Source organism: Leucoraja erinacea, chromosome 10 (genome assembly GCF_028641065.1).
Source record: "Leucoraja erinacea ecotype New England chromosome 10, Leri_hhj_1, whole genome shotgun sequence".
Taxonomy (NCBI): domain Eukaryota; kingdom Metazoa; phylum Chordata; class Chondrichthyes; order Rajiformes; family Rajidae; genus Leucoraja; species Leucoraja erinaceus.
Genome location: NC_073386.1, coordinates 37,165,031 through 37,187,563, shown reverse-complemented (window position 1 = coordinate 37,187,563; position 22,533 = coordinate 37,165,031). Strand labels below are relative to the sequence as shown.

The 22,533-nt window shown below is 44.2% G+C and overlaps 1 protein-coding gene across 1 annotated transcript in view; it reads right to left on the bottom strand.

The window, feature by feature from the left end:
- Positions 1–22,533, bottom strand: part of astn1 (astrotactin 1) — a 1,772,582-nt gene that overhangs the window by 299,539 nt on the left and 1,450,510 nt on the right. Inside the window, exon 16 of the mRNA XM_055641960.1 lies at positions 2,536–2,724. Within this exon, the coding sequence (XP_055497935.1) occupies positions 2,536–2,724 (189 nt within the window). The remainder of the gene's footprint in view (positions 1–2,535; positions 2,725–22,533) is intronic.

Here is a 22,533-nt window from a genome sequence, read left to right as displayed (position 1 = left end):
CTATAACTTGCTTTCTTGGACAATACCAGTTTGCAAAAGGGCCTGACATGAATCATCACCTAGTCCCTTTCTCCAGAGATGCTGCCTGACCTGCTGAATTACTCCAGTATTTTGTGGTCTATCTATTATAAACCAGCACCTGCAGTTCCTTCCTACACAATACCTGACTTCTGATAGTCTTCTGCTACTTCAATTTCTGGATCAGTCTGAACACAAGAATTCATAGCTAAGTGGTTCCAAACACATCGTAAAGGAGAAATTGAACGGAAATTTATCGACAAATAGAAAGTATCTTTAAATCCCTTGGTGAATTCAAAAGGTCATAATTGTGAAATGAAAGGGCTCAGCTTATGGCAAAGCTCAGTCTTCAGAGAGTGTTCTGTGATGAGAACAAACAGAAGAAACTAGGAGTGGGGGCAGATCACCTGGCTTCTCAATTCAATATGATCAGGCCAGATCCATCCAAAGGCTTACCTTCCCTTCTCAGCCAGTTCCCTGATCTTTCAAAAGTTATTTATCTCCACTTAAAATACTCCGATAATCTGACCTCCACAATCCAGAACTTCACCATTCTCTGAGAAAATACTTCAGTTTTAAATGCCCCCATATCTCATGAATACCTTCCCGCATTCAAAAATCGCTGAGTAATGGAAACATCTCAACGTCTCCCCTCCTGTTTTATGTTTCAATTAGATCACCCCTCCTTCTGCTGAACTCCAACTGATACCGTCATATTTGTTCCTAAGTCATAGTAGAAGTAGGCCATTCGGCCCATCAAATCTACTTTGCAAATTAAGTAATGCTTGATCTATCTTTCCCTCTCGACCCCATTCTTCTGCCTTCTTCCCATAACCCTTGACACCCTTACCAATCAAATATTAGTCAATCTCCACCTTAAAAATGCCCAATGACTTGGCCTCCACAGTTTGCTGTGACAATGAATTCCACAGATTCACCACCCTCAGGCTAAAGAAATTCCACCTTATATCTTTTCCTAAATGTATGTTATTTTATTCTGAGGCTTTATGCCCCCTGGTTCTGGACTCTCCCACTAGCGGAAACATCCTCTCCACATCTATGCTATCAAGGCCTTTTATTAGCAGATCATGATAGGACAATCCTCTCAACCCAATAACTGACAGTTACCATATCTAGTTTCAATATTCCTTTACTAAATAAAATAAATAAAACTGTGTCCAGCACTCAGCACCATCCTACATAACTGTAACAGGCAAACAGAAAATCTGTTACCTATTGGCAGTTCCCTTTCCATTATAAATTTATGCAGGACAAGCAGTTATTAACACCTTGCAGATGCTAAACCTGGATGTTCTCTCATGCCAGGTCTATCCTGGGTCTCTTTTGAAAACTATTAGAAATAATGGGCTGAGGGAATGTGCTCGGTATTGCTTTACTCATTGCAACAGTTTGAAACATAATATTCACCATCACACGAAAGAGAAATGTTAACTCTGTAAAACAATCATTAACCCATAACTCCATAACACACACCAAACCTTTTAGTTGCAGGTCAGCTACCATATCATTAATTTAACATGCACAGTTTTATCTATTAGTGGACATTTAGAATGATAGTTTACTGTGAACAAAGGCAGGTTTGTACGGGGGAAAAAAAGGCATCAGTCTGTAACTCGGATGTTACAATTAAAATAGTGAAACAAATGTACACAATATATCTTGGGAATGCTGTTCGATATATCTTTTTTTTCGAACTCTAATATAGTCTGCAACTGATATTCCCTCACAGTTTTTGGTTTAATGGTCACACGTTGGTGGAAATAAAAAAAGACACAAGCTCACAGCACTCTCCAAGGTCCCAATGCACCAAATGTTGCATTCAGTGCAAAAGATCTGGCCTGCAATAACAGCATTCTACAGTCTCCATACTATCAGTAAGTCATTCATAATACAAGCAGCTATAGTCTTACAAATCTCCAATAAATCGTGAAAAGTTAACATTCCCCAACTTAACCACAAGATCAAGTTCCACAAACAATGATAGGCTCAACAATGTGTTGGCTTTTAAGTTTGGCTTAAGTTCAGTTTAAAGACACTGCATGGAAACAGGCACTTCCGAGTCCATGCCGAACATTGATCACCTGTTCACATTAGTTTGATGTTATCCCAATTTCTCATTAACTCCTTACACTCTAGGGGCAATTTACAAAGGGCCAATCAATCTACAAACCCACACATCTTAGGGATGTGGGAGGAAACCAGAGCATCCAGAGGACACCCACGTGGTCTCAGGGAGATCGTGCAAACTCTGCACAGACAGCACCCAAGGTCAGGATCAAATCCGGGATTCTAGTGCTGTGAGGCAGCAGCTCTACCAGCTGTGCCACCTACTTTTCTAAGCAAACAATAAATTGCAATACATTGGATACAAAATCACATGAAATATTTCTCCATCAGTCAGTTCAGTTGTGTACAAGTCCTCTGAGGGACAACTAATCAACTCAATGCAATAAGTTCACTGATCTCAAATCATACATTCTCAAAAAAAATACTAACCTTTGCTGATATCTTGGTACTCCATCCATAATTGCTTCTGAACTGACCGATTTGGAAACCAAATGGTACAAGTCTCCTCAAATCCGTAGAGCGCCTCTTGAATGTAGTGATTGCCAAATTCCTCCAGCACAGAAGCAAAGTCATTCCTCAAAGTGGCTCCATCCAATGAATGGATGGCATGACTGAATACTAAAAAAGAAATAAAGCATACTTTTAAAAAACGAACTAGTTTAGACATGTCCAAAGTAGAAAACAATGATGAAGTTAACATAAATGACTGATAATTCATTCACAATAAATACCAATTAAAGTGGGGTGATATAGTGTTGCAGTGGTAGAGCTGCTGCCTCACAGCGCCAGAGACCCAGGTTCAATCCTGACTATGGGTGCTGACTGCACAGAGTTTGTCTTTCCATCACCGCATGGGTGTCATCCCAGATTCCACAGATGGTCTGAAGAAGGGTCTTGACCCAAAACGTCACCCATTCCTTCTCTCCAGAGATGCTGCTTGTCCTGCTGAGTTACTCCAGCTTTTTTAGTCTATCTTCGGTTTAAACAAGCATCTTAAGTTCCTTCCTAAACAGAGTGATTGAGATGTTGAAGACAGGGACGTTATGATGTGATGATACTTTAGTAGGGCTTATGCTGATTCCTGTCTCACTGTCGTTACAGACAGGACCCACAGCAGGTATAGAGTAGCAACAAGGAACTGCAGTTTCTGGTTTACACGAAAGGACGAAAGGGGAGTGGAGTAACTCAGCTGGTCAGGCAACAGCTCTGGTGAACGTTTTGGGTCGGAACCCTTCTTCAGACTGATTCTGCAGATTTGCATAGTCACTTCTTAACTAATCCAACCTTTGAACAGACCTTAAATCTTGGCTTGATTTGATTTATTGTGGCTATTAAAACAAAATAACTGGCTAATTCATGTTTTAAATTCATTCTGTTCAAATCTTCACAATATTAAGCTTGCTTAATCTAGTCAATTTCATATTGATTGACATTGGTTTATTATTGTCATACATGCCAAGATACAGTGAACAATGTTGTGTTTTATGTTATCCAGGCAAATAATACCATACATCAGGTACTGCGAGAATATAGTGCAGATTATAGCGCTACAGCTATGGAGAAAGTGTATATAGAAAAAAATTGCAAAGGCCACAACATGGTAGATTGGGAGTGGGAATTCATCCTCGGCATACGAGAGGTCTGTTCAATATAACAGTGGTGAAGACACTACTTGAATTTGGTTGTATGTGCTTACATGCTTTTGTATCTTCTGCCTGATGGGAGAAGAAATAATAGATCCCCCTGTAAGAAGCTGGCAATGTCTGCTTTTTGTAATGATTTCATGATTCCATGGTAGTTGATGCCATGGTTGGTCACCCTATCATGGCCAGTTATGCTGACCTCAAGATACGGATCTCCTACCAGACACCTTCACCGGTCTTCAGGTCAATCCTCTCTTCACATTCACTCACACCAATCATCAATGTCTCCAGGGTGACCACATCATTATCTCCAGGCAGGTTTCTCTCATCCTGCATAGCCAATGATCTCATCCTATCATCCCCTGGATGTCGAAGCTGAACTTTGACCAAAAGTACCCCGCCTAGCTACCACTCAAAGTATTGAAAACCTGAGCCTAAAAGCCAATTGCAACATTTCCCTGGCTCCCAGAGTCCCAATCATTCCTAAGAGGTCCGGATATTTGTGCTTAACTAATTTCCCAAATCATAGTTGACCGGCATTGGATAATTATTTGCTGTTATTTCCATAATACCCCTCTCCCTTCCCACCAAATCCCACTCCAGCAACAGTGAAGTCATGACATCCATTTATTCTTGGGCCCTATTCTGATCTACGGATCCTTGAAACATTGTGGTCTCCACCATAACCTTCCCTGCCTCACAAACCTTGTCAACTTAGAAGCCTGTCTGGAGGATATACATTTTTGGACACTTTTTCTGGAGCAATAATGGTCAAAAGCTAAGCATATTAACATTCAGGCTTAGCAAAATGAATATTTTTTCCACAAAGACCTTGCAACTTTTCTAAACTTCCCACTCCATTAAATTTAATTTTGCCTAATTGTGGCAATTTATGCTTCATCATTTCTAACTGTGCATTTATATATAACTGTACCCATTGCATCAATTTGAATTTCACTGGTAACAACTTTGTCATTTGCCTAACTTCCATAATGTTCAATTTAGCTAAAGGGGTCAATTTGGAGGCTCCAAGGTGCAGTATTTCTCAACAATAAACCAGCAATTTGAATTTGCTTGCATATAATCCTAAATATTGCTACTCTGAGATACTCACTCAAGAGGTTAAGGCACCATTTCATTTCATCCAGTCTTAACAAAGGACTCAAAATGTGAGCTGACACATCAAGGTTTGGGCAATTCACACACAGTAGATAACTTGGACCCTACATTCTTTCCTCTGGCTTCACAATTTGCAACTCTTCAACCATCTGTCTTACGCCTTCTGCTTTTCTAACCACTTGGACCAAAGCCATCATCATAGTAAATGCCTCTGTCAGCTCCTCTCAAACTGCTCTGTTCCAAGAAGATCCACTCGAGCATCTCCAGCCTATCTACTGAACCGAGGTCACTCATTCATGAAATCATTCCGGTAAATCTTTTCAGTTGCTTCCCTAATGGGCCTGTCGCACTTAGGCGATTTTTCAGGCGATTGCCAGCAACTGTCAAATTGCAGGCAGTCGCCTGAAAAACCGGCAACTGGAATGGCGACTGTCAGAGTGGAACACACACAGACACACAAATACATCACTTCCTTCACCAGTCCGTTATGCAGGCGGGGGACAGCGTAAGCGGGGGGAGCGCCATCTGAGTGAAATTCACACGGTGCAAAGCCAATGTGATACAGACACACACTGTGATGAACAGGAAGGTTGGCGCTGTAATTAAGATGTTAAGCACAGTGTACGGTAAGTCCTTTAAAAGAGGGGGGGGGGGGGGGGGGTAAGAGGGGGGGGGGCAGAAGGAGGGAGGAGAAGTGGAGACAACGTTTAAGAAGTTAGAGATACACGGCTGTGAAGCTCGGCGGACATTAACATTACCGGTCGGTTATTCTTGGCTCCGAAAACTACTGCTTACCTTTTGTTCCCCCAATGAGCCAATGAAATTCACCCGTCAGCACCGGTTACAACCTACGAGAACCTACGAGAAACTTCGACCGCTTGGCAACCCATCTATGGCACGAGAATTCTCGCTATTCTCCATGGCGGCTTCATTCTGGTCGCCACTAATTTTTCAACCATAATGAGGCCACAACTAGTTCCCAAAATGCAGGAACTCCTCACGACCATGAAGGCGACTACCCGGCAACCACCGGCGACCATGTGGCGACTGCAGTCTCCTGCTGTCGTCTAAAAAGTTGCCTGTGGGACAGGCCCATAATGGTCGAGGGGGAGAGGTAAAGCGACAAGTGTAGCATTTCCTATGGTTGCAAAGGGAGGTACCAGGGGATGAGGGGTGGTTTGGATGGTAAATTACACTTGTCCTTTATCTCCCCCCTTGACTCCATCCAAGGACCCAAGCAGTCTTTCCAGGGGAGGCAGAGGTTCACTTGCAGCTCCTCCAACCTCATCTATTGCATCCGCTATTCCAGGTGTCAACTGCTCTACATGGGTGAGACCAAACGCAGGCTTGGCGATCGCTTTGCCCAACACCTCCACTCAGTTTGCAATAACCAACCTGATCTCCCAGTGGCTCAGCAATTCCAGTCCCTCTCCCATTCCGAATCCAACCTTTCTGTCCTGGGCCTCCTCCATGGCCAGAGTGAGTCCCACCGCAAATTGGAGGAGCAGCACCTCATATTTCACTTGGGTAGTTTACACCCCAGCCGTATGAACATTGACTTCTCCAATTTCAGGTAGTCCTTGCTTTCTCCCTCCTTCCCTTCCCCTTCCCAGGAAGGACTACCTGAAATTAGAGAATAGCCTACTGTCTCTGCCTCTTCCTTTCTTCCCCCCCCCCCCCGACATCAGACTGAAGATGGGACTCAACCGAAACGTCGCCTATCCCTTCGCTCCATAGTTGCTGCCTCACCCGCTGAGTTTCTCCAGCATTTTTGTCTACCTTCGATTTTTCCAGCATTTGCATTTCTTTCTTAAACAATATTCCATTCGTGCTTTTCTTTCCAATAAAATAGTAAGATTAAACGAGTACTTACCAGTACGAAGTTTGATCTGTATTTTATGAGGAGTTACGATGAGGGATTACGTGAAGAACCCACCCAGCGCGCAGGCGCGGCATACTTCCAAGCAGCGGTGTGGAATCACAGATAGACACTAGTTGAAGTAAAGATAGTAAAGACCAACGAGACATTAGTCCGAATTTGATCTATATAATGAGGGTGGGAGCGGAGGGCACGTAATCCCTCATCGTAACTCCTCATAAAATACAGATCAAACTTCGTACTGGTAAGTACTCGTTTAATCTTACTATTTTACTTCGGAGTCACGTGAGTGACTACGTGAAGACTTCAAAGGTCTGTGATTTCAAACCGTGTAACAGTTATATCACTCACTGCCGAAAGATCATCGAGGGAGGAAGTGGTAGCTAGAGACCAACAAGTTTGTTTAGTTATAAAAGAAATGTTTATTAACTATAACAAAAATTAGCTCCCATGGGCTTTAAATCATAACTTTGCGGTTTTTAAAATGGTATCCGCAAAGACGTCCTGTTCCATCAGCGGTTTCTTGTAAAATCGTTGGAATGTCGATTCCCTTGACCATCCCGTTGCTCTGAGGATGTGGTCTAGGGGAACCTGCATCCTATCCGCCGCTGAGGTGGACGCTGCCCTGGTTGAATGGGATTTAAAAACATTTGTGTTAATCCCTGCCATGCTGAGGACCTGTTTCAACCATCTGGATAATGTTTGGCTGGTTACCCGTCCAAAAGGCTTTCTGTGGCTAACCCATAAGGCTTTCTCTCTCCCTCTAAGCGTTTGGGTTGTGTCTAGATAATGATGAAGGTGGGTCACCACACACAGCCTAGGTTCTGGAGGGTAAGCCCGGAAGATCAACGGGGAGTTTGATGTACCTGGTCTACTTTGTTTTACCAACCCCGGCATGGTGAAAGTAATGGTATCTGGGGTGGTCACCATGTAGTTCAGATTTAGCTGATGGAGCGACTGAACCCTTTGAGCTGAGACAAGCGCCATGAGCATGAGGGTTTTATAAGTGGCCTGTTCCAGGCTCAGGGATCCCACCGGAGGCCAACCTCGAAGGTGTGTCAGAACTACACTCACATCCCACATGTGAGTGTATCTAGGTGTAGGGGGTTTGGTATTAAAGATCCCCTTAAGGAGTCTGATGACCAGAGGGTGGGATCCCACACTATGCTGTTCTATCGGCATGAGGTATGCGGACAGTGCGCTCCGAGCCGTATTGATGGCACTGTAGCTCATCTTGAGATCATGGTGCAGGTGGGCCAGGAACTCCAGCACATCCGAGATCGAAGCCGTCTTGTAGGATGTCCCTGCATCCAGACAGTACTGTTCCCATTTCCTGATGAAGGTCAGGTACTGTTTCTTGGTGGAAACTCGCAGGGATGCCGACATGGTGGTGATTGTTCTGTCTGATAACCCCAATCCCCGGTAAGGCCTGTTCAAAATCTGGAAACCAGGAGTTTCAATTTTTGGTGGCATGGATGGCTAATGCCAGTTACCGGGTGAGTCAATAATTGGGGGTGGTGTTGAAGGACCATTGGTGTCTCTACCACCATGTCGTGGAACATTGGGAACCATGGTTGGGTAGGCCAGTCGGGCACGACCAGAATGCCAGAGGCTGAGTCTGCCTGAATTTTCTGGAGTTCCCGACTGATGAGGCAGAAGGGAGGGAAAGCATAGAAAAAGAAATTTCCCCAATCCAGCGTGAAGGCATCTACCGCTGCTGCCTCTGGGTCTGGTTCCCAAGCCACATACATGGGTAGTTGGTGATTTAACCTAGACGCAAACAAATCTATATCTGGCGTACCATATTGCTTGACAATTTTAGCAAATAATTTTGGGTCCAACATCCATTCGATGTTGTCGTTGAATTTTCGTGACCTGGTGTCCGCCACTAAATTTAGCTTGCCTGGTAAATAGGCAGCTGATAGCCAAATATGTCTCTCGACACACCATTGCCAGATTATAGCAGTTAATTTGTCGCATGATACTGATTTAATGCCACCCATGTGCTGGATATAAGATACTGTCGTAGTGTTGTCGATCATAATTCTAACATGCACGTGCCGCATATCAGATGCATATGCTTTTAGCCCATAAAAGGCGGCGAGCATTTCCAAAAAGTTAATGCCCAGTGATTGTAGTAGCGATGCCTCTGAGTTAGTCCATCTGCCACCTGTGCTGTCTATGGAGTTAGTAGCTCCCCAGCCTAAAGCACTGGCATCCGTTGCAATGGTTATGTTAGGATTGGTTACGGCGATAGGACTGTGACTGTGCCAAATATTGTCAACCCACCACTGAAGTTCTGATTTGGCTTCAGCGGGTAAATCCATTTTGCGATCATAATGCCCCCTATGAAGGCGTAATGCATGAGTCCTTGCTCTTTGTAGATTTTGATAATGCAAGGGCCCATGTTGGGCAGTCGGAAATGCTGCTACTATAGAGCCAATAACTCTGGCTACATGCCGTATTCTAGGTTGTGGTGTAGCAATTAAATGGCTACAAGCTTCAATGAGTGAAACTGTTTTGTTTCTGGGCAGAGTGACAGTCATGTGAATCGTGTCAATAGTGAAGCCTAAGTAATCCATGTTAGTAGTAGGCTCCAATATTGATTTATCTGGGTGAAGGATAAAACCCAAAGTTTCAAGGAGTTGTTTAGTGGCTAACACTCCTGCGACAGCTTGTTCCCGTGTTCTTCCTAATATGAGAACATCGTCCAGATAGGCCACTACTAAATGTTTTAGTTCTCTCAATTTCTTCATGGCCACTTTAAGAATTTTCGTAAATAGTCTGGGAGCTGTCGTTAAACCATTGGGCAAAGCTCGGTACTGCCATAGCTGGCCCCTCCAGATAAATTTCAGATATTTAAAGTAATCTTTATGAATGGGTACCAAATAGTAAGCATCTTTGATATCTATGCTTGCCATGTAGTATCCCTTGGAGATCAGTTGTCTGGCAGTGACAAATGTCTCCATTTTGAAATGTTGATACTCAACAGACTGATTGAGTGATGTCAGATCAATAATAATGCGACATCCACCATCTTTTTTGGTTTTGAGAAAAATATTTGATACAAATTCTTGCGGCTCGTGTGTGGTCATTTCTATGATGCCTTTAGCCACGAGCCGATCAAGTTCAGCTTGTCCTTCTACCTTCTCAACTGCCGAGGTAAGGAACACCCTTTGGGGCATGTGCTGAACTGGCGGTTCTACGCCTGGTTTGAACTCAATTTTGTATCCACTAATACTGTTGAGTATAAACTGATTGTTAGTAAGGGAGCACCAAACATGCTTGAAGAACCTCAAACGTCCCCCTGTTAATACTACACCCTTTGTCTGTGTATGTTGACAGGAACCAGACCCACCTATCTCCATGTTCACTTGTGGGGTCGTTTTCGGTGGGTCTGGCCCAAGGTTGTCCGTGTTGGTGCTGCGGTGGGGCGGCGCATCTTCCCACGGCTCCGCCCTGGGCCCCGCTCTAAAAAAGAGCACTGGGGGTAGTGGGAGGCGGTCACCAGGCTTTCACCAGCTCGGTATCTGCTGGTGGCTGCCGAGGCGTGCGGCCAACTGGGTGTCTTCACCCTGCTCGGTCCTGGCCCTGCCCTCATGAGGCCTACTGGTTTTGCCGCCTCTTCCAACTCCTTGAGCCTTTTGGCCAGATCCGCTCCAAATAGCAGCGCCTGTCGTTCGGGCGCTGGAGCTTTACAGAGGCCGGCATATGTTGGGTTGAGGGCAGGCCTGATGTTGTCCCGCCGTAGGTTGTTTAGCTCATACGTGGTGCTGCACATTAGTGCGAGGGCATCCTGCTGGGGTATGGTCAGGTCTTCATCCCCAACGGACCGAGCAAAGGCAGTGACGGCTGCTGAGCGGAGCTTCAGGACTCGCTGCATTTTGACCTCCTGAGCCCTTATTTGCTGCCCCAGCTGGTTCCAGATCTGCCCATTGACCGTCTTGACCCTCAGCGCCTCGCAATTTTCTGGCGCGATGTAGTTGTCAAGGGCCTGCTGGACAGCCTTGTCCTGCAGCGGGTTGTTGGACAGCCTGTTTATAGTTGCCGCCATTCTGGGTGGCAACACCATCCCAGTTGTTGGTGGTGCCGCATATCGGCCCACTACACCCAGTAGCTCTTCTTCCGGCACGCCCGGCATGCTGACGATATCCTCCGCCTGCCCTTGGGATAGGCCAGCCCAGTCCTGGCCTCCCTTACTGCCCTCGAACATAGAGGGTACAGAAGGGTGTGGAGAGGAGGAGGCCAAAGCCCGTCCTCCTGGGAGATGCCGCATCTCCTCATTTATCATACGCTCGAGGAGCTGCCTCATGCAGCTGATCCGAGCGTCTCCCCTTTTCGGTGGGGGAGAGTGTTCCCGTTCCTCCGATTCATCAGAGGACACCGGCCGGTCGGTTTTCTGTGTCGCCTTCCTCCCTGTGCGGGGCGTTGAAATCTGCAGCACTGGGGGCGGCTCGGTGTCGGGTGAGCGGGAGCGTTGAAAAAGCTCCTCCGCTGCGAGAGGCTGCCGTCCCGCTATGGACCCGTCCTCGGGTGGAGTAGGGCAGGCAGTCCTCCTGGCTGGTCGCTTGCGAGAGGCCATTATTCTCTCTAGCGCGACTCTGTAACAAAAAAGGCACTTACCTGAGGTCTCGTCTTTATGCTGCAGCTGGAGAGCCTGGCTCCAGCTGCTGCCGCTGTTGCACTGCTGACGTAATGCCGCGCCTGCGCGCTGGGTGGGTTCTTCACGTAGTCACTCACGTGACTCCGAAGTAAAATTACTTAAGTGTACAATCAGCTGCCGCAGTGGTTTCTGAGCTCGTGTCTTTGGATCAGTTGTCCACAACTCTGACTTCTGGTCCTATATCAAAGCCACTTTATCTTGCACTAAACATTGTACCCTTATCCTGTATCTGCATTCCCTGGACAGCTTGATTGTAATCATGTATCGTCTTTTTGCTGACTAGGTAACAAAAAAGCTTTTCACTGGCCCTCGGTACACATGACAATCATAAACTAAATAAAAAATAAACTTCACTAATGATCCAAGAACAATGGATTGCAACTAGTCATTGACACAGACTCAGCATGAACTCGATTTCTTATCTAGACTTATGAGTATTTAGTGTACATGGTTAAAATACCAGCATTCGTTTAACACATTATATCCATTTGCAAGTTCCTTTCTTTGAATCATCCAACAAAGTCAAACACATGAAAGGATTAGCATGGAGTCATGAGAATAAAACAGAGGTAAATTATAGTTTTAAGAAACTGAACCCATTTGGAAATAGTGCTCATGGCCTTTCATGGTGTTTGTACTAATTGCCTTAGTAAAGTTAATAAAGATTGAACTGAGAAGAAAGCATGCTTATCACCCTAATGTATTAGACATAGCAATTACTGCAACATTACAGTTCTGTGATGTTGTTACAACTACACTTGGAGATCTTGGATCATAGACTCTTTGTGCCCTTGGCACAAATCTCTAAGGGAATCTCTAAGTAACTTTAAGATACATACAATCTTTTGTTCTATCTTATCTTTAAAAACTGTTTGTACCTTAAATGCTGATGGTGTCATCTGGTTAAAGCACTATGGGAAAGCAGAATGAGAATTGGGAAAGAAACAATATTATCTGTCAGTTGACGCCATAACTATCTCATAGCCAGATGGTAATTATATATAGTTTCTGAGGAACAAATAATAGCTAAATTATGCCACTAAATGAAAATATTTACATAATAGTTAGATTTAGGAGCTTGGTCCGAAACTTGTATTGTCACCTCAATAGTACCCAACTGTTCCCTTCCACTTGGGTACCCTTGAGAACTGATCCCAAGGGTATCCAACTGGAGGAGCGAGCGAGAAAACGGGGAATTACAGACCAGTTAGCCTGACTTCGGTGGTGGGAAAGATGCTGTTGTCATTTATTACAAGAGGTAATAATGGGGCGTTTGGATAGCTTGGCTTAGTCCAAGTCAACATGGATTTATGAAAGGCAAAACATGCTTGACTAATCTTCTGGAGTTTTTTGAGGATGTGACAAGTAAAATGGAGGAAGGGGTGCAGTGGATGTAGTGTATCTAGACTTTCAGAAAGCCTTTGATAAGGTCACGCACGGGAGACTGGTGACTAAAATTAGAGCACATGGTATTGGAGGTAGGGCGTTGAAGTGGGTAGAAAATTGGTTGGCAGACCGGAAGCAAAGAGTAGGAGTGAACGGGTCCTTTTCAGAATGGCAGGCTGTGGCGAGTGGAGTGCCGCAAGGCTCGGTGTTGGGGCCGCAACTGTTTACCATATATATTAATGATTTGGAAGAGGGAATTAGGAGCAACACTAGCAAGTTTGCGGATGACACAAAGCTGGGTGGCAGTGTGAACTGTGAAGAGGATGTTAGGAGATTGCAGGGTGACCTGGACAGGTTGAGTGAGTGGGCAGATGCGTGGCAGATACAGTACAATATAGATAAATGTGAGGTTATCCACTTTGGCGACAAAAACAAGGAAGCAGATTATTATCTCAATGGGGTTAGGTTAGGTAAAGGGGAGCTGCAGCGTGATCTGGGCGTCCTTGTACACCGGTCACTGAAAGTTGGCTTACAGGTACAGCAGGCAGTGAAGAAAGCTAAAGGAATGTTGGCCCTCATAACAAGAGGATTTCAGTATAGGAGTAGAGGTTCTTCTGCAGTTGTATAGGGCTCTGGTGAGACCACATCTGGAGTATTGTGTACAGTTTTGGTCTCCTAATTTGAGGAAGGACATCCTTGTGATTGAGGCAGTGCAGCATAGTTTCACGAGATTAATCCCTGGGATGGCGGGAAAGTCATACGAGGAAAGGTTGAAAAGACTAGGCTTTTATTCACTGGAGTTTAGTAGGATGAGAGGGATGTCGTATAGAAACATATAAAATTATAAAAGGTACACAAAATTGCTGGAGAAACTCAAAAGAACCGGACAAGCTAGATGCAGGAAAAATGTTCCCAATGTTGGGCGAGTCTAGAACCAGGGGCCACAGTCTTAGAATAAAGGGGAGGTTATTTAAGACTGATGTGAGAAAAAACTTTTTCACCCAGAGAGTTGTGAATTTATGGAATTCCCTGCCACAGAGGGCAGTGGAGACCAAGTCACTGGATGGATTTAAGAGAGAGTTAGATAGAGCTCTAGTGGAGTCAAGGGATATGGGGAGAAGGCAGGCACAGGTTATTGATAGGGGACGATCAGCCAGGGGCAGAAAGATGGCTGGGCGAGGAGAGGGACACTGGTTCATGAATGGACCCTGCAACAGCCTGGGGCTCACCTGGTTAGGGTGCCACTCCATAAGACCTAGTGCGCGGAGCAGACTTCAGAAACTGCACCAAATCTGGCGAACTGAATAAGGATTTAATTTTGTTTTACACGTGACTATAAAGCATAATTGAACCATTAAACCATTGACCTGACTGTTGAGGCTGTGGGTACAGGTACGCAACACAGGATAGGAGAAGGAACAAAGCAAATGTAATTTATTCCTATTTGTAAGAATTAAATTTGGAATGAACTTACAATGAATTCTACCACTTTGCCTCTCCCAGCCTTCATTCTGTTCTTCCCACCCTCTACTCAATGTTCACGCCTCTCTACTTTCCCCATCATGCCCGCAGCACCAGAGATCAGGGTTCGATCCTGACCTTGGATGCTGTCAGTGTGGAGTTTGCACATTTTCCCAGCGACTGCGTGTTTCCTCCAGGTGTTACAGTTTCCTCCCACATCCCAAAGATGTACAGATTTGCTGGTTGTTTGGGCTCTGTAAATCACCCCTAGAGTGTATGGAGTGGGTGTGAATGTGGCATAACATAGACCTAGTGTGAACATGTGATCGGCAGCTGGCGTGGACACAGTGAGTTGAAGAGCCTGTTTCCAAGCTGTAGCTCTAAACTAAACTAAAACCACACCAGGCTGATATCATCCTGGGAGCTGACTAGAAACTTATCAGGAACAGTCACATAAATCATGTGGCTGCAAGACCTGGGCATCTGTTGTATATTCTATGGCAAATGTCTCAATTTTGATCTTTTGTAACCATGTAATGGCTCCAAAATAAAGTTAAAGCCAATTCCTCCAGGAGAAAAAAAAGATTATGTTTAATAAAATGTACAGCCAGCAACATTTTCTTATGCTGCTTCAGAATGGAAATGCTTACTGATGCTCTCTCTTTATTATGAGGAATCAGATATAAGCTTCATAATATTTGTATGCAAAAGGAAATCAATTTGTTTGCTTATCGTTGTATTTTTAAACAGTTTTTAAACATAAGAACATATGAAATATGAGCAAGCCTTGTAGCAAGATTGTGTGTGGACTTTTACATCCACTTTATTTTCTATCCTATCCTGCCCTTGTGTCTGCTGCTTCCCAAGTGAACCAGAACCTATTGATCTCAGCCTTCTATATATTTGACGACTGAGCATCAACTGCCTTCTGGGATTGGGAATTTGGAGACCGAATGAAGGAATCGGTCCGAAGAAGTGTCCCGACCCAAAACGTTGCCTGTCCATGTCTTGACCCAAAACGTCAGTGTGAAGAGGGGTCTCAACCCGAAAGGTCACCTAGCCATGTTCTCCAGAGATGCTGCCTGACTCGCTGAGTTACTCCAGCACCTTGTGCTTTGGAGAAGAAATCTCATCCTCTTCACAGTATTTAAAAAAACGACGATTTCCTTTGTGTTTGGCTCTAGTTCTGGATTCGAGAGCCTTGATCAGAACCTTGATCTGACACTTTTCTCAGGGTAAGCTCGGCACAAAATTTTACAAAGACAAGCAAATCAGTGTTTTTGCAGCTGAATTGGGAGATGTTAGCCGCGGTGCATTTTTCCATTTAATCTGCTGTTTACTGCAGTGATACAAGAATGCCTGCAAAGCAATGCAAAGGGGCAAGAGAACGTAAAAGATTTAACAACAATAATGTAGATATATTTGGCTAGATGGAATGGTTATGATGTGCATGGATTACAAAATTCTGTGTGACATTACAGACAAGTACTTCACTGTAATAATGGTGCATCATTCCCCCTCACCATTAGTGCATCTATTTACGTGGCATTTCATATTACCTTATGCATGGCGCCCACAGATTACGAAAAGAGGTTCACAGTGTACATTTTAATGTTGGGACCAATACATGTGGGATTGAGCTGCACTCAATTTTCAATTTCAAATGAAGGTCAGACAACACATTTCCTCTCGGTTGCCAACTAAGTACATCTTATGCCTTCAGCTATCTTTATTTTTTTTTCGTTAATTCCCGAGTCTCTTTCCACTTTTACTTTCCGGCTTATGCTCCAGTAAAAATGCTCATAAGAATAAATCATAAATCCTGATGCTTTATGGAATGATGTGATAATCAAACAGTCTCTTCATGTGGTTTGCCTTAATGTGCCATTATTCTGCTACTAGCAGTTTGACAGCTCATTAAGTCTTCTCTTAAAGCCTTAGGCCTAAATAAAACTGAACCAAAGACAGGGAGCAGCTAAAACTATTACCTCAGAACCAAAAGGAAGATTATGAACATAATTATGAACATAAATCATTGCTCTTAATTGGTAAAAAGGTGAATATTTTCAGGAATAGCTATGCGACAACAATTCTCTATCATACTGTTGTTTGAGTTATAATCTAACATACCATTCAAGGTAGTAACTAGGAATTGCTGATGCTGGTTTATACAAAGGGATACAAAGCGCTGGAGTAACTAGCATCTCTGGGGAATATGGATCGGTGATACTTTGGGTCGGGGCCACTCCCAAGCTTCTGATCCTTGGTGGAGTCTAGGTAAGCGAGGAAGCGTTTATTGAAGGTGTGGGTCTGACAGAGAATGAAGGAAAGTTGGGTCCATTGCAGGTCTGGGTGATTCAGGCTGCAGAAGAGTCAGAGCAAGGGCCGGCTGGTGCGGGCACATGGCGGAGAGTGTAGATCACACAATGCATACGGAGAACTGTTGGGAAAAGCAGTGCATTGAGTGCAGCTACATGAAATCCAGGTTGGGTCTGAACTGGAAGGCCTGGAACTGGAGCTGAAAGCTGCATGAAGCAAAATGGCGGCACAGGCAAGTGTTGAGGGAACACACGTGGCTGTGGTAGCGAGTCTGGGTCAGAACATGGTCGTTGAGCAGGGGAGCAACAGAAATCACAGAGGGTGAGCAGTGAAAGAAGGTCTCACAGAAGTCCCGTCAGAGGAGAACTTCGTCAAAGTAGTTTAGTTTAGTACTAGACTAAGTGGGACCCGTTAGGTCGCAGCATCACACGGGAGGGCTGGTCCCCCAATGCAATATTCCACTTTTCCACCAATTCCAATATTGGTGGCCAGTGGGGGGGCACTTTCTGGACCGCTAGTATGGGTGTTGTGGGCTGAAGGGACTGGTTTCCAGAGAGCTAGTAAGGACATTGAGGGCAGAATGGATTCTTTGGCTGGCGGTTCAGTCACTCAAGCCTGTTGTGTTGGCAGCTCACTCACTCATGGTTGGTGGGCTGGCAGTTGACTCACGGCTAATCCTTGAAATTCCATTTCAAGCAGGGTGCAAGGCCAACAAATTCAAGTGCAGTTTCATACCATTTCAAGCAGGGTGCAAGGTCACTAAAGACAGCGAGTCGTGACCTCTCCCTCCTCCATCTTGCAGAGACTGAGCCACACCCACACATCTGGGTTTTGGAGTCCCTCCCCCTCCCACCAGAAGGGGCGTGGCCTTCATGGCATGATTGACAAGGGAGAGGATCTCAACATTTTTTAAACACTAATAACTCTTTTATTTTTCATCGATGGGAAAAATCCTTGGCACCTGATGAGCGGAGGGGGACTGAGTAAGATGGCCAAAAATCACAGCCGCAATTGGTAGCGTTTTTTCTAAAATCAATATAAAGCAAAAACAGGAAGTGGTCAAGATTAGAATTTGAGTTATCGAGATTTTTCATCAATGGGAAAAATCCTCTTGTCCCGCGCAGCAGAGGGAGACTGAGTAAGATGGCCAAAAATCACAGCCGTAAGTGGCAGCGTTTTTTCTAAAACCAATGTACAGAACAACAGGAAGTGGTCAAGATCAGACTTTTGGTAATATAGATATTGTCACGTGTATCAAGATACAGTAAAAAAGCATTTGTTGCAAAGTAGGCATGGATCAATTCTTGATGAATGCATAATGGTCAATGCGGGTAGGATTGAGCTTTAGCTCAAGTTCATTTTGTCTGTGCTTTATGACACTCAGACTCTAATGTCAAAAGAGAATTATAAGACTTAGAGCTCTTATCAATATTCAAGTAACTGGAAATGTGTGCACTCATACAAGTTGTTGAAACATAAATAAATATGTTATATTATTAAATCTTCCAGCATTAACTATGTTAGATCACAGATTAATATTAAGGAGAGTGCCCACATACATCAACTCTAATTTGATTTCTCATCCTCTAAAATAAGATAAAGTTTAGTTTAGTTTATTGCCACATGTACTGAAGTACAGTGAAAAGGTTTATTTGCAATCCAGTCAGCAGAAAGACTATACATGATTACAATCACGCTTTCCACAGTGTACAGAGATAGGATAAATGGAATAATGTAGAGTGCAAGATAAAGTCCAGTAAAGTCTGATTAAAGATAGTCTAAAGGTATTCAAAGATGTAGATGGTAGCTCACGACTTATCTCAGTATAGGATGGTTCAGTTGCCTTATGGTAGCTGGGAAGAAACTGTCCCTGAATCTGGAGGAATGTGTTTTCACACTAAAATCTACATTTTCTTAATGATTAAAATTATTGTCCTTTACCCAATGTGCAGAAAATCAACCATAAAAGCAGTAAAATTATACTGAGGCTAAATGGTGGGTACAGGAGGACCAAGGCTTGTGGTTGAATGGAGATCATATTATTTCTGTGATTAGAGAGATTTTGTCACCGTTCCAATTTTTGCAAGTTTTTTTTTAATAAAGTGTGGAAAGGCTAGTATGACACCAGATATGTGTAGGTGGCTGTATGGGCTAAATGAATAAAGGCTTTGCCAATATTGAAAAACAACAAGATAACATAATCTTGTACTTTCTGAACTGCTCTATAGGTGGCGTTATGTCCATCTAAAGAGCAGTTCAGAAATGTTTCTATCTATCTATCTATCACTAAAACTCTGATCTTGTTATCTTCCAGTTTGGTGGTCTTTCTATTTGCACAAAAACGGTTTGCGATAGTGCAAAGATTTGTCACCAGTTCACTCACTATTCTCTTGTGCTGTGAGTCCACCAAGTTTTGTTCTGATCGGTTGAGTGTCGTAAAAGTTGGCGAGGTTTAAAAATGTTAAAAACCACGTGTGCGCAGATTGATCTCTTCTCCTGCCAGTCAGCGGCGTGCGGATTAGTCTCCTCCCCTGTCATTCTGCCCCTTCCTTCACCATCGCGTCTTTACTGGAGCTGAAGATGGCCAGCGGAGGTTTCCAACCGGACCTTCCGAGGGACCTGAAGCAGCCCAGCCCCAAGCAGCCTCGCCCCAAGCAGCCCCGCCCCAAGCAGCCCAGCGTCGGAGACCATGCCCAGCAGAACATTGGAGAACCAGCCCAGCCCAGAGTTGGAGACCCAGCCCAGCCCAGAGTCGGAGATGTCGCCGAATGGACAGCGGGGACTCTGATCCCGGCAGTGGAGAACGACCAGTGACCAGCACCCGCTGTGAGTCCCCATCGCACCGCCAATTCCAGCCACTACACCTCTGGTCCCCCTCGCTGGCTCCTGTCTACTTGCCAGACAAGAATGAGTACCTTGTCGCTGCTCCCATGTCAGTCAAGACCAGCATTTAAAGAAGATCTTGATGCATATTTAACCTCTTCTGCAAATGTAGAACAATTGTTTCATTATTTTTTTGAAAATGTACAATTAAACATTCATATCTCTAACAAATTTTAGGGACAGTTTTTTTTCCAGCTGTTAGCAGGCAACTGAACCATATTATCACCAACTTGAGAGTGGTTCTGACCTACCATCTACACCATTGGAGATCCTTGAAATATCTTTAATCTGACGACTTTATCTTGCACTAAAAGTTATATTTAATCAGTGTAGTCTTTCCGCTGACTGGATAGCACACAACAAAATAGCATTTCACTATACCTTGTGACAATAACCTAAACTAAATTCAACTTTCAATGTTTTAGAAATGATTTTTGTATGTCTGTTGCTTTCCTATAAAACATGCAGTCATTATACTGGCTTTGAGAAATGTGTCACACTTGTGAATGTGTGTCCCTCACTCATTCTTGCTTACTGTTCTTCCTTTGGTCCTGTTATGTTCACATCTGTAATCCCTTGGGGAGTATAAGTTTCATTATCAAGGAAATAAATATTTTGTTCCAACCAATTTGTGTACGTGCTGTTCTACCAAATACCACAAGGAATCTATCAATGCTGTTTGCATTCTATTTCATCAAAAACACGGAAGATCACAAGATTGAGATGGATGATGAACCTAAAATACTGTGTCTCAGGATTTAGGGCAGCACAGTGGCATAGCGGTAGAGCTGCTGCCAAACAGCGCCAGATACCCAGGTTCAATCCTGACTACGGGTGCTGTCTTTATGGAGTTTGTCCAATCTCCCTGTCACCATGCAGGTTTTCTCCATGTGATCTGAGTTCCTCCCACACTCCAAACCCGCACAGGTTTGTAAGGTTAATTGGCTTCAGTAAAATTGTCCCTAGCGTGTAGGATAGTGTTAAGCCCCTGTCCCACTTAGGAAACCTGAACGGAAACCTCGGGAGACTTTGTGCCCCACCCAAGGTTTCCGTGCAGTTCCCGGAGGTTTTTGTCAGTCTCCCTACCTGCTTCCACTACCTGCAACCTCCGGCAACCACCTGCAACCTCCGGGAACCACACGGAAACCTTGGGTGGGACGTAAAGTCTCCAGAGGTTTCCGTTCAAGTTTCCTAAGTGGGACAGGGACATTAGTGCGTAGGGTGATCACTAGTTGATGCAGACTCAGTGGGCCGAATGGGCTATTTCCGCTCTAGATTTCTAAAGTCTAGAGGAGTTAATTAATATTAATATCAGTCAGTCCCCTAAAATTTCATCCATTGATGTCCATCCAAGTAGCAAATAAAAGTCAAACAAGATTGTGTGGCACTCTATATTTTGGTGCAATGTGTTTAAATTTGATTTTACTGAGTAGCAATCAAGTAATCATTTCAAATTGAAATTGTGCTAAAGCACACAATCCATGTTCATGCTACTGACCATTTCCTGGATCAGGAGCATGGCTAATTACTTCCTTGTTTTCATAATGCACATTTCTGCCGGCCCCAAATGAAATTCCTGATCAAATTGCATGCTGCTTTCTTGTTTTTTCGAAGACACGACTAACATCAGGTGATTCATCTGGGCATCCTCAAAACTGACTGCAGACTACTCAGGCACTTCCTGGTCCATGGTGTGTGCTCAAATCTAACAGGGTGATTTTTTCCCCCCCATGTGTTTCACTGCTGAGGTACTCATTCATTTGAAGCCTTAGTGGTGGCACTGCTAACAACCCTCCATCATTGGTGGCTTTGGTATCTCAATCAAGGACAGTTTGGGACTTGAGAGCAGGAGGTAAAGACCTGCCTGTCAATGAATAGCACACGGTCACAGTGTCTTCAGAGACAACATACCCAACTGGGACATAGCTGTTTGGTGGACCTTCTTTGATGGACTCTCTTTACTACGACACTCACAACAGAGATAGGTGAAGTCCAGCAGGAACATCTGCCGTTGCACCGAGAAACATCTCTTTCAGTAGTGGTCAAGTCTAGAGTGTCTCTCAATTTCCAGGCCACTGAATCTTTCCAAGCCGACAGAGCAGATTTATGCCCCATGCCTGAGCTTGCATCTCAACGCAGCATTGGAGAAATGTCCCAGATGCTCTTAAAAACATAGAAACATAAAAAATAGGTGCAAGGAATAGGCCTTTTGGCCCTTCGAGCCTGCACCGCCATTCAATATGATCATGGCTGATCATCCAACTCGGTATCCTGTACCTGCCTTCTCTCCATACCCCCCGATCTCTTCATCTAACTCCCTCTTAAATATAGCCAACGAACTGGCCTCAACTACCTTCTGTGGCAGAGAATTCCAGAGATACCTTCTGTGGAAGAGAATTCCAGAGATGGCTCTTCTCCCATCTCTTCTCCCAGATGAATGAGTCCCTCTGAAGAGAGGGTGGAATTCCTCGACTGGGGGCAGCCAAAATAGCTTGCATCAATAATCGACAACAATTAAACGCCTGTATGGATTATTTATAATGTAGTTTGCAAGTAATGATTAATCTTTAAGGCAACATTAAACTGGAAACAGCTCAAGCTATGCCTATCAGGAGAAATTAAGGATAGAGTTCGCCAGAGCCAAACAAAGTTGCAAGCCTCAAAATTGAGAAAATGTCTGAATTCAGCATTGCAACCTTAGCCTTTCCATCACATCTTGATCATCCCTCCCTCTCCCCAATCCACATCAGCAGGTAAACCTTTATTTTGGGTTCTTGCCTCTATGTACTTCCTGACTGACTGCCTGGGTTTCCTTCCACATTCCAAATACTGTCCATGTAGGTTTGTAGATTAATTTGCTTCTGTAAACTGCCCGTAGTCTGCTGGGTGGAACTCGTGTATGGGGGTTGCTGATTGGTGTGGACTCAGTGGGCCAAAGGCCCTGTTTCCACACTGTATCTCTAAACTAAACAACACTGGCCTTTATTAGTCGGGGTATGAAGTATATAAGTTGGGATGTTATGTTACATTTGTAAAAGACATTGATGAGTCAGAGTATAGAAGAGAGACCGAGC